At 37.6% G+C, this 13,716-nt stretch overlaps 1 protein-coding gene across 18 annotated transcripts in view; it reads left to right on the top strand.

Annotated features, from left to right (window-relative positions):
* The window catches only part of ACACA (acetyl-CoA carboxylase alpha), a 271,880-nt gene that overhangs the window by 138,860 nt on the left and 119,304 nt on the right, over positions 1–13,716 (top strand). For all 18 annotated transcript variants that reach the window (XM_070227563.1, XM_023652967.2, XM_070227569.1 and 15 more), the window contains 4 exons: positions 5,449–5,562; positions 6,787–6,900; positions 7,926–8,015; positions 9,632–9,750. In XM_070227563.1, coding sequence (XP_070083664.1) covers positions 5,449–5,562; positions 6,787–6,900; positions 7,926–8,015; positions 9,632–9,750 — 437 coding nt within the window. The remainder of the gene's footprint in view (positions 1–5,448; positions 5,563–6,786; positions 6,901–7,925; positions 8,016–9,631; positions 9,751–13,716) is intronic.

The following is a 13,716-nucleotide window of genomic DNA, read 5'->3' as shown; positions in this document are numbered from 1 at the left end:
TCCTTTTGCGGAGTGATTGTAAGTAACGCTTGCCTTAAGAATCTCATTATTGGAACACGGAGCCATATTTCCTCTGAGAATTCTGGAGTAGCTTTGAGCCGGGGCTGTTCATTTCTCAAGTAATCACGTTGGTGTGATGGAGAGAGAAAATGGCAGCTGTTCGGAGCTCAGGCCTTCAATTTTCTTCAGAGTCCAGTCACTCAAGTGTGTAATTACACGGGGGGTGCTGCAGAGGCGTTGGGCCCTGTCAGAGAACTGGTTTGAGGCTTTGCTTTCTGCTTTTGCCAGTCAGGACAGGCAGAAGCCAATGGGACTCTGACTTGCTGCTGTTCTTTTTTCCCCCACCCTGTCATACTGATTACTTCTTACCTGCATGGATAGTACCCAAACTTTCTTTCCAGCAGGCTGAACTCTTTGGAGAAAAGAGCTGTTTGTTAGTGTTTGGGTTTGGATGAATAGGATGAGGAAGAGAGGGGGAGGGAGAGGAGGAAGAAGGTTGAAGATGTGAACCAGAAAGATGGATTTGTCCTTTTCTTTTTTCTGGCATTTCACATTTTTCTTTAAAGAAACTCAACAAAACAGTAAACATAATAGGCTCTGTAGGTTTTCATATAATTAAATTTCTTTTGAAATATCAGTTATTTTCACCTCATCTTAGAGGATTGGAAATCAAGAAGTTAATTGATATGATTGAGGGACAGCTAACAGTGATTTACGGAGCAGGGATGAAAGCTCAAAAGGTGCTCCTTTCTGATCTGATATTACTGAATACCAGACATGGGCCTCCTCTTTTCTTCTTTGGCAATGGTCAGGTCCCCCATCCCCACCTCGCGTCTGCGTTAATGGTGGTACTAGTCAGAGCCATTTTAGTTGTTTGGATTATTCAGTTTCTGTAGGTGTTACTGTCTTTCACACGTATCACCTGGACATGGTAGCATTTGTTTCCCCCAGCTTGGGCTCTCTGTTGGTTCCCTTTTCTTTGCTTACCTTGCTTTCCTAATTGATGATTATGTGCCTGGCATTTCACTCTCTGCTTTCTAGTAAGTAGGAATGTTGATGGTGTGCTTTGCTGAGCTAGATGATTTTTTCTGGGGCTTTTGAACCTAGAGGAGAGGGATCAAGAATATCTGGCTTCCGTGAATCAATGTTATAGAAGATGGGTTGCTCCAAAGAAGCCTTCGTCACTTCTAGGTACTAGCATAACTTGCCTGGTGGTAACTTGCCTCAAGGACTCTCAAACATATTTCTTCTAATCTTTCACCCTATGTGGAATGCAAGAGATAAAGTAAAATGCATAAATCCTGTCCAGTTTCCTCCATTTGGAGGAACATCGTGCCACAATGAAAAACAAAGTCTGAAAGACTAATGGTAAGTGATTTGGGTGTTTTTTTTGTTTGTTTTTATTTTTTTGCTGAGGAAGATTCACCATGAGCTAATACCCTCTGCCAGTCTTCCTCTTTTTGTATGTGAGCTGTCACCACAGCATGGCCACTGACAGATGAGTGGTGTAGGTCTGTGCCCAGAAACCGAACCCAGGCCACTGAAGTGGAATGTGCCGAACTTAACCACTAGGCCACTGGGGCTGGCCCAAGTTTATTTTTTGAAAGCTCTTATATCTTAAGTTTAGTTTTATAGGAAAAAGTTAGAGCTGAGAACATTGTTTTTGTTTATTTAGAGATATTTAAGGGACTGTTTAGCCAAATTAAGCAATTTCTTTTTCTTTTTTTAAAAAAATTTTAGTTGTCCTTTTTCTCCCTGAAGCCCCCCAGTACATAGCTGTGTATTTCTAGTTGTGGGTCCTTCTGGTTGTGGCATGTGGGATGCCACCTCAGCATGGCTTGATGAGTGGTGCCATGTCTGCACCCAGGATCCGAACCGATGAAACCCTGGGCCGCCAAAGCAGAGTGCGTGAACTTAACCACTCGGCCACAGGGCCAGCCCCCAGCAATTTTGTACCAATAAAAAGCATCAACATCCTCATAGCTGTCTAGATAGCAAAGTACATAGCCGATAGCCACTTTGATGCTGAGAAGTCTTCCCCTCACTACTTATATCTTATTTCTGGTATGGTCCACATGATATTAACTGTGCTTCCTTATGAGTAGTGACATGCCTAGGAGCCTCTGATTTGATTTAGACAGGGAGCATTTAAAATGCTGATCAGCGCCTTTGCTTCCTCCCCTTAACATGACTGCAAATAATTTTGTCCAGTGTGTAAGTAAAGAAAAGTCTTTCTCAGTGAACCCAAGTTTACTGAATAAGTGTGATTATAACAATTTCTTGTTAAATCTGTCCCATGACATCCTTAGAATGTCAGAACATCCAGCTGTGACTGGAAGAAGCTGCCAGTTCATTGCTGACACTGGGATTAGTGCCTCACCCAGCTGAATAATAGTTACTGTCTTGAGAACATTATACATTAGGTCACATTCTCTACATTTTGAATTGCCTTCAAATCTTAGTATGCTAAGATGAAATTGGACTATATTGGGCTCTTCTTGCAGTCAACTGTATAACTTTGGCTATGGATTTGACACTTAAGCATGTTTGTTATAATTCTGCAAATCTGAACTATTCCCTGTGGTTAGGCACCATCCAGGTTAAGAATAAAAACAAATAACTTTGTGGTACTAATCTTAACTGTTACTGAATAATAATTTTTACTTCAGCCTTCAGATTTATGCAAGTGCCCTGTAATCCCAAAATCAGCAGGTAGGCTCATTAAACGAACCTCCTTATGTTGAGGAAACACATCTGCTGACATAGTCGCCGTTTAATGTCATTGTTACAAAATGTCCACCAGGATTGGATGGTGACGTTGGGCTGTCCAGTTCCCCAAAGGAAGCCTGTCACTAGGATAGAGGGCTGTAAGCTTCCTTTTTGGATGTTTGCATCTTAGGATGGGTGGTTCTGATGAACAGAATGGTCTGCCATCCCCTGGTGGTTTCTTTCAGCACGTAAACACTCTGTCTAGGTCAAGGACAAGAGAGGATTGCGAAGATTACTGTACACATAGTTTTCTATTGCCAATCTTTTTCTAAGTATTAATGACAACAATGGAGAAAATAATATTTGAAAAGAAAATTTCCAAGTCAAGATAAACTAATGAAATTAGTGGTTTATTCATACTCTGTTTGATATTTCGTATCCCAGAAGGATCTGTTTTTTGAACTTTATCAAAAGGAGCCCACAAAGATTGTCAGTTGGTGATTGTGAATGAAAAATTACTTCTATATTATTTTTTCTAAAGTCCATGGTTCACTTTTCTTACAGACACTGTTTATTTTTCCCTACCCTGTTTCTCAGTCCTTTTTTCACATAGTAGAAAGATGAAACGGAAAAATGGTTTTTAGAAAAAGTAGTTTTGTGTGTTTTGTTAAGTTAGAACATGATCTGTAGTTAGGTAAGAGGATAATGCCACTTTTATTTGTTTGTTTTAGTTTAATCTCAAAAGGTAAACCTGAATTTCCTTTCAAGGGAAAACATTCTATACCAAATCTGATATAGGTTGGGTAAGTGGCGAGTGTTCCTATACTGTCATGTTGGATTTTGTTGTTAATGTTGAGACTTTAATCTGGTTATTTGCCAAGTAGCTGAGTTGTATTATCCAAGACCCTTTTTAGGTTTTTAGATCTTTCAGTGGATCTGATGATTGAAGTAAGTCCTCAGAAATGAATGTTTGTTCTCTATTAGGAACATTAGGTAAAGAGGGATTTCGGAAGAAAGAACTTATCTTGGTTTCCCTACCTGCTGTTGTCTCTTCTTTCCTTTTGTGTTTTTGTGGTCTTGTTTCTGGTGATTTTATATATTCCCTTGAAATTCTGTTTTGCTCATTAGATCTCAACAAAGGTGAGACTGAATTGCCTTTTCTCCCTCCTCTTTGCTTTTATGCCCTAGGATAGGTGGAAAGGTCCTCAAGTCTGTGACTACCTGCTCAACCAAACCCTGGATTCATACTCATTTTAATAGGAGCTTATCTTCTTCCCACTCAGATGAGTGAATTCCCTGCATTAAATAGGTGAAAACAATACTTGAACTTTCTTAAGTATAAATCCCATCATGTGTTTTACAACTCTGGACAGTTGGAGCAGACCACTGGTTGGTGGATTGGCGAACCAGAAAGTATTTCCTGCTTTAAAATGTTTGAGAAGCCTTCTTTCCAGCATAACAGTGTTGAGTACTCCAAAACTCTTTACCCTGTGGTGTGGACGGTAGTAGGGGTTGTGGAAAAAGTGTTTTGGGAAATGCATATCTTCCCCCAAAGTCCCAAGATTTTATTTATACTACTGTGGTAGAGGACTATAAAGAGTCTCGCTGACATGGGGAAGGTTAAGTATGAAATGGAGGTTCTTCAAGAAAAAGGCTGATAATCGAGGTATAGGGAAGATTAAAAAGCAACAACAGGAAGCCTTTTGAGGTCTGATCATCTTTCATGTCCTGTTGATAGTAGAAGGAGAATGAAAATTCACTAAAATGTAAAGGCAGTTATTTCAAACTGAGTAGAAGGAACTATACCTAAACGTGTGTATTTTATATGGTGTGGTGTTAAGAACTACTACTACAAATAGCTCTGTAAATTTCGAAAAGGACAGAAGTTTGTGAAGACTGTCTGCTTTTTCAGCTTAGATGAAAATTACATGGATAATGGATGAATTTAGGGAATAAACTGATATTCCACTGGAGAAGAAGTATTTTTCTCAAAATAAGATACAGATTTTTTCTTAATTTTTAATTTTTAGGAGGGTAAGGACCCAATACCGAATACACTATGGATAAGTAAGAGCTTGGTTTTTTCCTTCTAATTCCTCTAAGGATTCACCATGTTTAGATATCATGGAATGACTCTTGGTACAGCAAGAGGATAAATGATTTTGAGTTCAGAATTGTCAGAAAATAAGATGGTGTTTTTATTTAGTGTGTGTTTATAAATGAATAACTTGTTCTTTTGTTTCTGCTTTGCAACCTTCTGAGGTGCTGAATATTTGGTTTGTGGAATGAAAACCACCAGAAGTGGTTCCTTTTGCCTTATTCTGCCTTCTTTCCAAAAGTGGGGGAGGGAACAGAAAAGCCTTTAGTCCCTAGATTATTTAAAACCTCTTAAAACTTTGATCGTCTGTTATTTCTTACTCAGAATCCCCTGACCCCTTTTAATGGTCTCTGATGGTTTCTTCTGCATGTTAAAAGTATAATGTTGATTTATAAAGAAATACATTAGGAATTTTGAATCTGAGTGACTGAGGGATTTGGGCTGCTTCTCTTTAGCAGCAGCTTCCTCTGGGATCTTCTTTACCACATTATTTGGGATAAAAATAGCAGAACGTTTGCATTTTCTTATTAATCCAGCTATGTTCAACTTTGTTTTTATTCGCTTTTCCCATTTCAAAGTCCTGTCCACCTCAGTTCTTTTTAATGTGGATGTGTATGTTCTTGTTCCACGTTAATAATTAGGATCAACTGTGTGGCCGGGACCCTACTCTCACTGATGAGCTGCTGAATATCCTCACAGAGCTAACTCAACTCAGTAAGACCACCAATGCCAAAGTGGCACTTCGAGCACGCCAGGTAAGGGCATGTATTGGTTATCTTGGGAGAGGAATGATTTTCATAGATTGGGCAGTCCTAGAAACAATTAACTTTTACTCAATCATCTTACAAAGATCATGCAGTTTTCTGTCTATGTCTCATTGACCTCAGAACAAATGTTTTCATTTGGTATATGTTTTTTAAAGAAAAAGGAAAAGATTAACATTGAGTTTTTTAAAATAGCAGCCCTTTCCCCATTATAAAATCCTGTTTTTGTTTCCTACCCTTCCTAGTAGCTCTGTGATAATAAACCAGAGCCATGTGGAGGAAAGGAAACTGAGGGAAGGCAATAGACTCAATATTTCTTACTTCCCAAAGGGAGTTTAGAAGTGCTGAAAACTTTTAATTGTATAGGAAAAAATCAAGTGTGGAAAGCAGAAAGATGATGAAATCAATCTTAGGTGATAGCAATCAGAACAACCCCAGAGAAGTCCAGTTAGTTTCACCCTGTAGTCTTCATATCCATTCCAAAAGGTTTCAGCAGGGAAGCTGAGTTGGTGCTCCCTTTGTGTTTCTGTGCATGGGCATTGACAAGGAAGCAGCATTTGAAGCTGTTCAGTGACCTTCTGCTTTCTCTACAATTGTATCCATGTCACTGAACTACTACAAGTTATTGAACCTCTCAGAGACCTACTGAGAGTGTTCAGGTCCTACCGTGTGTCTGTTTGTTTGTGACACTGCTTTCACTCTCTTGCCCATCACATGCATTGGTGTTACATCCTGACGCCTTCTCCTTGGTACTGAGTACCTGGGGCTGTCAGAGCAGCTTTTCCTAGTCTTTTTTTTCCACTTCAGAGTTGCAAAAGGTTAGCTCTGCTGCATCCACCTTCCCCACAGCTGCTCCCTGCCAGACCCGATTCCCAATTAACAGCTAGTCATGCAGTCCCCAGGACTAGCAGCTTTGCAATGGTAAATCACATGCACTGATGGAACTTGATTGAAGCTGTTTTCTCTCCCCTCCCCCTGACCCCCGTGGGAAATTGCCCACAACACAAATCATGGTGAGTCAACTGAGATGCTGTATTTGGTGGCATTGGCTTTATGTTACAGGACCTAGAAGTTCTTTTACTTGGTGTCTGTTTTATCTTTGATGCCTGCACTTACAGATTTATATTTATTGCTTTTGTATCAGAGCTGCCTAATAGGAGCCTAGAATAATCACTCCCTCGGGAACTTATGCCTCTTATTTTGCTTTCACTCTAGGTTCTTATTGCCTCCCATTTGCCATCATATGAGCTTCGCCATAACCAAGTAGAGTCTATCTTCCTATCAGCTATTGACATGTATGGACATCAGTTTTGCATTGAGAACTTGCAGGTATACATACAATCCTTTTCTCCCACTCTGCACTCTTGTCCTGTTTATTCTCAAGCAAGTTTAATTAAGTAATCAATCAGTCAATTTTTACTTTCTGTGTAATGAAGTTTCATACCTTAACTTTCTAAAATAATTTATACTTATGCATATTTTTTCATAAAAATTGCTGTTAGAATTATGGTTTAGCTTAAAAGTAAAATAGGCCTGCCTTGATAGAAAGTGTTCTATTGAAGTCTTTACCTCTTGTGCTTTTATTAAGGAAGTATACTAGGCCAGAATTAAGTGGTAGCACTGGTTGATTTCTGATATTTGAATCAGAAGTATAAATAGGTAGTTGTTGGTCTTCTAAAGACAAAGCTACTTAAATATCATTTAATTTTATTTTAATGTTTATTATTAATCTTTATATAGAGCCAATTTTGTAAAAGAATATTGACTAATTTTACTACTAATTGGAAGGGCTTTGACTATTATTTTTTAAACAACATCATGTTCTCAGGAATGACTTTCTATTTTCCTACCTGGAAATAAGGATAATATTGTTATATCTAGCCAAGAGAATCTTCAGGCTTTCTGTCAGATTTACTTCTGGGGAACCTAGAGAGGGAAGAAGGATGTTTTTGTTTATTTGATTCATTGTTGAAATATAGGGTTTCAACTGGGATTCAAATCTCTGGTTTAGCATGGTGGAATATTGAGAAAATATTTAAGAAGTAGAGTACAGATATATGTCAGAAAGGATAATAATAGTCATAAGCACCTATATTAGTATATCATTAATGTATTGTTAATGCACTGTTCTAAGAATTTTACATATATTAGCTCTTTTAATCCTCACAACCAGTCCTATGAGAAGAGGTATTATCATTTTTCCCATTTTGTAGCTGAGGCACAGAAAAGGTATTCATACATGACATTCAAGGACAAAATTCTTGTTTCACTAAATGCTTCAAATACCAAATATTGTCCATTGAAATTGTTCTCTTTTGGATGTAATGGTTTAAGCCTGCCTTTGTACCTTCCAGAAACTCATCTTGTCTGAAACATCTATTTTTGATGTCCTTCCAAACTTCTTCTATCACAGCAACCAGGTAGTAAGGATGGCAGCTCTAGAGGTAAGCTTTCATAGTAATGTGACATGACCTGCTTCTTGGTTTTTAGCTGATTTTCTCTGTTTGCCTATGATGTGAGTCCTTTTTCTTTGGCCTTAATGTTGGTTCTTAAGAGTGGAATCTTCTTTTCTTCTGAAATGATAAAGACTAAACCATGATCTTACTTTACTCAAGTGTTTCATTTGAACTCATCACCAGCTTCTGGGCTCCAGTCACAGGAAAATAGCTGCCAGATTTTTTCAATAGTCTACTTTCCAGGTATTTGAATTCTCCTATTTCATAATGAATTAGGATTCCCTGTAACATAACAAATGAAAAAATACATGGCTGATCAAAACATGTACTGTTTTGTGGTTTGGGCCAAATAAAATGGATTTTAGTTATATTTGAAATTGTCAAGCAGCTCTTATGAACTATGTCGTCATGGGAAAGAAGGTAATAATGTTTAATGAACTGTGTTTTAGGTGCTTTATTTTCCTCATTTAATCCTACACTTACTTTATGAAGTAAGAAGAGAGTGAGACTCTGAGAGGTTGTGACTTGTCCAAAATCTCATAGATAATAAATAGAAGAGTTTGCATTTGAAGCTAGGTCAATCTGACGCAAAGATTTTATGTTTCCACTACAGCACATTACCTCATTAAGCACAAAAATTGCAGGCTCCGAATACTACTGTAAAATTACCAAGTGATGTTTTTTTGAAATGAGGAAAAGAATCTAAATGTTTTTAGATTATTTTATGTAATATGACATCACTATAATCTGTTGCCAGCTCTTTTGGGTTACTTTTTATTTGTATTCTATGGGTAGAGGGTAATGTATCCTACTCAGTAAATACCAAATTTTTAAAGTATCTGTGTCTTACAATGCTTTCATGTCATTTAATGAGACCTCTCTTTATATACCTCACATGCTGGTAGAATCCCACATAGCATTTTATGTGCATGGCAAGTTGGCTGTGAAGTGCAAGAGGTTGGACTGATGGTTTTTGCTGAGATACAGCCTGTTGCTGTTTCTTTAACTCTTGGGTCAAGTTAATGTTTTTGAGATATTATATGTCAAATTATGCCTTACTGCTTTTGCCTAGGGTTTAAGGGGATAAAATAACCTAAAATTGATTTTGGCCAGTTAGAAAACAGAACAAAACAAAGATACAAGATGGTAAAAGAGTTGAACTGTACTACGATTGCTTCTGTCTTCTCTTTTCACTCCTTAAGTGGCCCAGAATCAGCACCTCCCGTTTTCTCACTGTTTGCTTTTATCTTCTGTTGAAATGATCGTGCTTAATGAGCTAATGGTCGTGGTTCTGTATTCTCTCTTTCGCTAAAGATCAAACGTTCTCCAGAGTTTAGGTTAGCGTGAAAAGTTTACCACACACCTAGATGTGTCCAGCAGAGAGAGGCTAGTTTTGTTTCCTTTTATAGTCATGGGTATAGTTTTAGACTCCAGTTTTATTAATTAAAGCAAGGTGTGTATGCACAGAGCCTTGGGACTTCTGTCACTGCAAACCACCTTCTTCTGCATCAGATACCTCTTTTTAAGACTGTCTTTTTCCTGGGCTAGCCATCTCTTAGTTTCTGCTTTTGAAGTATATTTACTGAGGATTACTTTTTAACCAGGTGTATGTTCGAAGGGCTTATATTGCCTATGAACTTAACAGTGTACAACACCGCCAGCTTAAGGACAACACCTGCGTGGTGGAATTCCAGTTCATGCTGCCCACATCTCATCCAAACAGGTGAGTTTGAGCTGGTCTGTGCACCTGAGCCAGCCAGAACTCTATCAGGAGAGTTGAGGGGAGTAATGTGTATGACAGTTCCTTGTTTTTTTTTTAGCTAGAAATGTAGAGCAGAAAATGAACAAATTTAAACCATTAGAGAAGAGTCTCTTGGTGCCCACTTCTTTTTTTTGATCTTTGACCTGGAGAGAGAAAGTATGGACTAAGATAAAAGTTTAGGATTAATCCATTCATTTTTTGCTTGTATTATGTCACTGAGGAAACATAGTTCTTTTCTTTCTTTTAAGTTAGAAAGAATTTATTAGCATTTTACATGCTGGGAACTTTGCCAGAAAATCACTTTGTTAGCAGTTTAAGTTAACAGTTAGAATATAAAAATAGCTTGGGTGGGATGCTTTTCTTTTCTGTATGTTTGCTATGGGTTAAGGTTATACCTGAGCCAATTTCATTATCTCCCTAAAAACAGACACCTGAATTTAGCCGTTGAAACTCAATCAGTTTTTAAAAATCACACTTCAGAAGCAAACGTAAATCCAAGTAAATTACTTAATTAAGCCCTGCTGATTCCATTATTCTTCCCTTCCTAAGCCCTTTAAAAAATAAAATATACATATGGAAATTTGTTCCAGTATTGCTTTGGTTTTAAAATGAAAATACTTTATCTTGTATACTCATTTTTTAAAAAGTATTCTGAGGCAGTGAAAACCTAGGAATTCCACCTACGCAATATGTTCATCCCCTGCTGTATTTTCATTCTTTTTAGTAATACCACAGGAAATATAAATACCACAGCCAATCTTAAGCTGCCCCCCTCCATTTCTTCTTTATGGCCTTTGGTTCTTCACTTTGTATTACAAGTACTGTGTCTTTGGGGATCCTTAGTTATAGACACCAGAAATGGTTTTGTTCTGAATTGCCACTTCACCCAAAGCAATAGAAACCCTTCCTAGAGACAAAGAAGTCTGTGCTGAGACTTTTGGCCACTGGATGCCACTGTTGATCCAGCAGAGGTCAGCAGATGAGCAGAGACATCTTCAGAAAAAGTACTTCTCTTCTTTGTCTCAGAAAATCCTTTCACTTCTCTACCTCAAAAATACCTTATGGCTGGCAGAGAAGCATATATCCTTGATTTAGCAAGCATCTCTCAGTACATTTTTGCCTCCATGGATTTCAGAATCTCATTTTCTAGAAACGAATGGTTGTCCTTCAGCGAGCGGCGAAGTACTCATGGCACACATGGGCTCAGCACTCCGTCTTCTTTCTTTTCCTGCATTCCCTGAATAATTGTAGAGAACTACATGCTATACTGGTGCTCTTTGTAATTCTCAGGACATTCTCCTTTCTCCCTGCTTTCTACTACCTCTTCCCTTTTGGCAGTGATTTGTAATCAGACTGCAGAGCTGCTTCTGATTTCCCTCCCTCCTCATTGCTCCCCTTGTCTTTCTGAATTGCTCTCCCTGTCCTATTTTTTTATTTGAGGATATGTGTCCAGTTTGTTGAGGGAAAGTCAACTGGAAAATGAGAGAAATGCTTCTTAACTGTTTGTTAAGGAATCTTATTTACCTTTCCATCTCTAGCATGTGAAGCTTGGTTATTCCTGATATGGTTTTAAAACTTGTGTACTTGTCCCTCCCAACATCTGAGGTATACACACCTCTATGTATGTATGGATAAAAACTAGACAAGAACAGAACTGTAGTTCTGATCTAAAGTCTTCCTTGGTTGTGTGGATATAAAATTATAAACTGCTGGATTATTATTATCATTGTCATTATTTGCATAGATGTAAAAGTGAAGATTAGGGCAAATAAAGAAGGAAAGATAAGATAATCTTTGTGAAAATCAGAAAAATATTAAAATTGCTTTAAGGCTTTTTTAGATCTAAAGTCCTTTTGTTAGTTTAAGAATGTAAAATGTATTATTAGATTTAATCACAGAGTGATATTCAGTGTTAGAGTAGAGCTTATTCACTTATTACTGATTTGCTACTTGAATTTCATTTTATAAGATTTTATATATATTTTTAAAAAAATATTTTTGTTACAATTTGGAGTTATTACCTTATTCTGACACCAACTGCAATTCAATTCTGACACTAACCACCTGGCATTAGATGCCACAAGTTATGGGCTCAGTTCTCCAAAAACTGCCCCTATTCAGATAGGGCCACAAGTGGGGTTCCCAGGCCACCCATACTTCTGATCAACTGGCTACAAATTTGGGGGTTCCCATGACCCCCTCAGGTTCAATAATTCACTAGAACAGCTTATGGAACTTAGGAAAGCACTGTACTTACAATCACAGTTTTATTATAAAGGATATAGACCAGGACCAGCCAAATGAAGAGACATGTAGAGGAATGTCTGAGTGTGGGACCTAAACACGGAATTTCCCTTGTTCTTTCCCTGTGGAATCAGGATATATTTTCCTCCTAGCATATCATTGTGTTCACCAACCAAGAAGTTCCATTGAGCTTTACTGTCCAGAGGTTTTATAAGGGCTTCATTACCATGGCATAATTGATTAAATGGTAGGCCGCATGATTAAACTCAGTCTACAGCCCCTCTCCCCTCCTCAGAGGTCCAGCTGGCTCAAAGCCCCCAACCCTCTAGTCACATGGTTGATCTTTCTAGTGAGCAGCCCATGTCCTGAGTTATATCATCTCTTAGCATAAACCCAAGTGTGATCCAAGGGGCTCATGAATAATGAAGACACTTCTATTACTTGAGAAATTCTAAGGGTTTAGAGTCTCTCTCAGGAACCAGGGAGAAAGGCCAGTCAAATTCTTTATTACATGGGAGGCCTGCTCACCTTACAAAAGAATTCTAAGATCTCTTAGTTTTAGTTTTGAGGCAAGATGCAACTTTTTTCTAACTCCAGTACTTTTATTCTTGTCTGTTCTTATTGTTTTGAACAAGCAGGCAGTAAGCATATTGTTTCTTATTCTACAGAAATAAGTTCCAGGAGACTATCTACCAGCATCCATTCTACTCTCAGTCCTGTAAGGCTCAAGGATACAACTATGTCCACTAACCTCTAGATTAATGATTCTCAGAATTATCTGGGAAGTATTTTAAAAATGCACACATTGGGATCCTGACTGCCAATATTCTGATTCATTTTGAACCAGAGGATCACTCTTTGAAAAAGTTCCTCTGATAACTCTGTTGAACTCCTATGGTTGAGAATCACTACTACTAGACCAGCACTGTCCAATAGAAATATAATGCAAGCCACATATATAATTTGAAATTTTCTATTGACTATATTTTAAAAGGGTAATAAGAAACAGATAAAATTACTTCTAATAACATTTTATTTAACCTATTATATCCAAAATATCATTTCAATATGTAATAAAAATTGAGATTTTTTCCATCCTTCATACTAAGTCTTTAAAATTTAGAGTGTGTTTTACACTTACAGCATGTCTCAATACAGACCAGCTGTATTTCAAGCACTTTGTAGCCACATGAACAGCTTGACCCAAGACCAAAAATTAATTTGGACAATCATACTGAGTTTTCGTTGTTTTATGTTAATGGTGGTACCCCTAGGAGAGATTTAAGAAAAATTTTCATCCTTATGTGGCTTGTTCTTAAGTAGTTACAGGACTTATCCACATCTGATACTATAGAAATGCTACAGTATTTTATATGTGCATTAAAAATTATTCTGTGATAATAGAGAACAGGCATATGAATATACATATTTTACTTATCAATGCAAAACAGAATTTTATAATATTTTTCCCAATTGGAATTAGCAAACCAAAAATTCTTGAGGGAGAAAACAGATACATTCTTTAACCAATTTTTTGTATTTTTTCCCAGGCGTTTGGTCTTCACATTCCTAGCCAGGCCTTCATTTGAAGTAGACTAAATTTGTCCAGCACGTCCTTAGAAATGAGTATCTTTCTAAGCTATATTATCAAAGCAAGACTACAGTCTCTTGTTGTGTGGAGGG

Source organism: Equus caballus, chromosome 11, assembly GCF_041296265.1.
Source record: "Equus caballus isolate H_3958 breed thoroughbred chromosome 11, TB-T2T, whole genome shotgun sequence".
NCBI lineage: Eukaryota > Metazoa > Chordata > Mammalia > Perissodactyla > Equidae > Equus > Equus caballus.
Note: the sequence above shows the minus strand (reverse complement) of the source record. Positions and strands in the feature narration are given on the sequence as shown.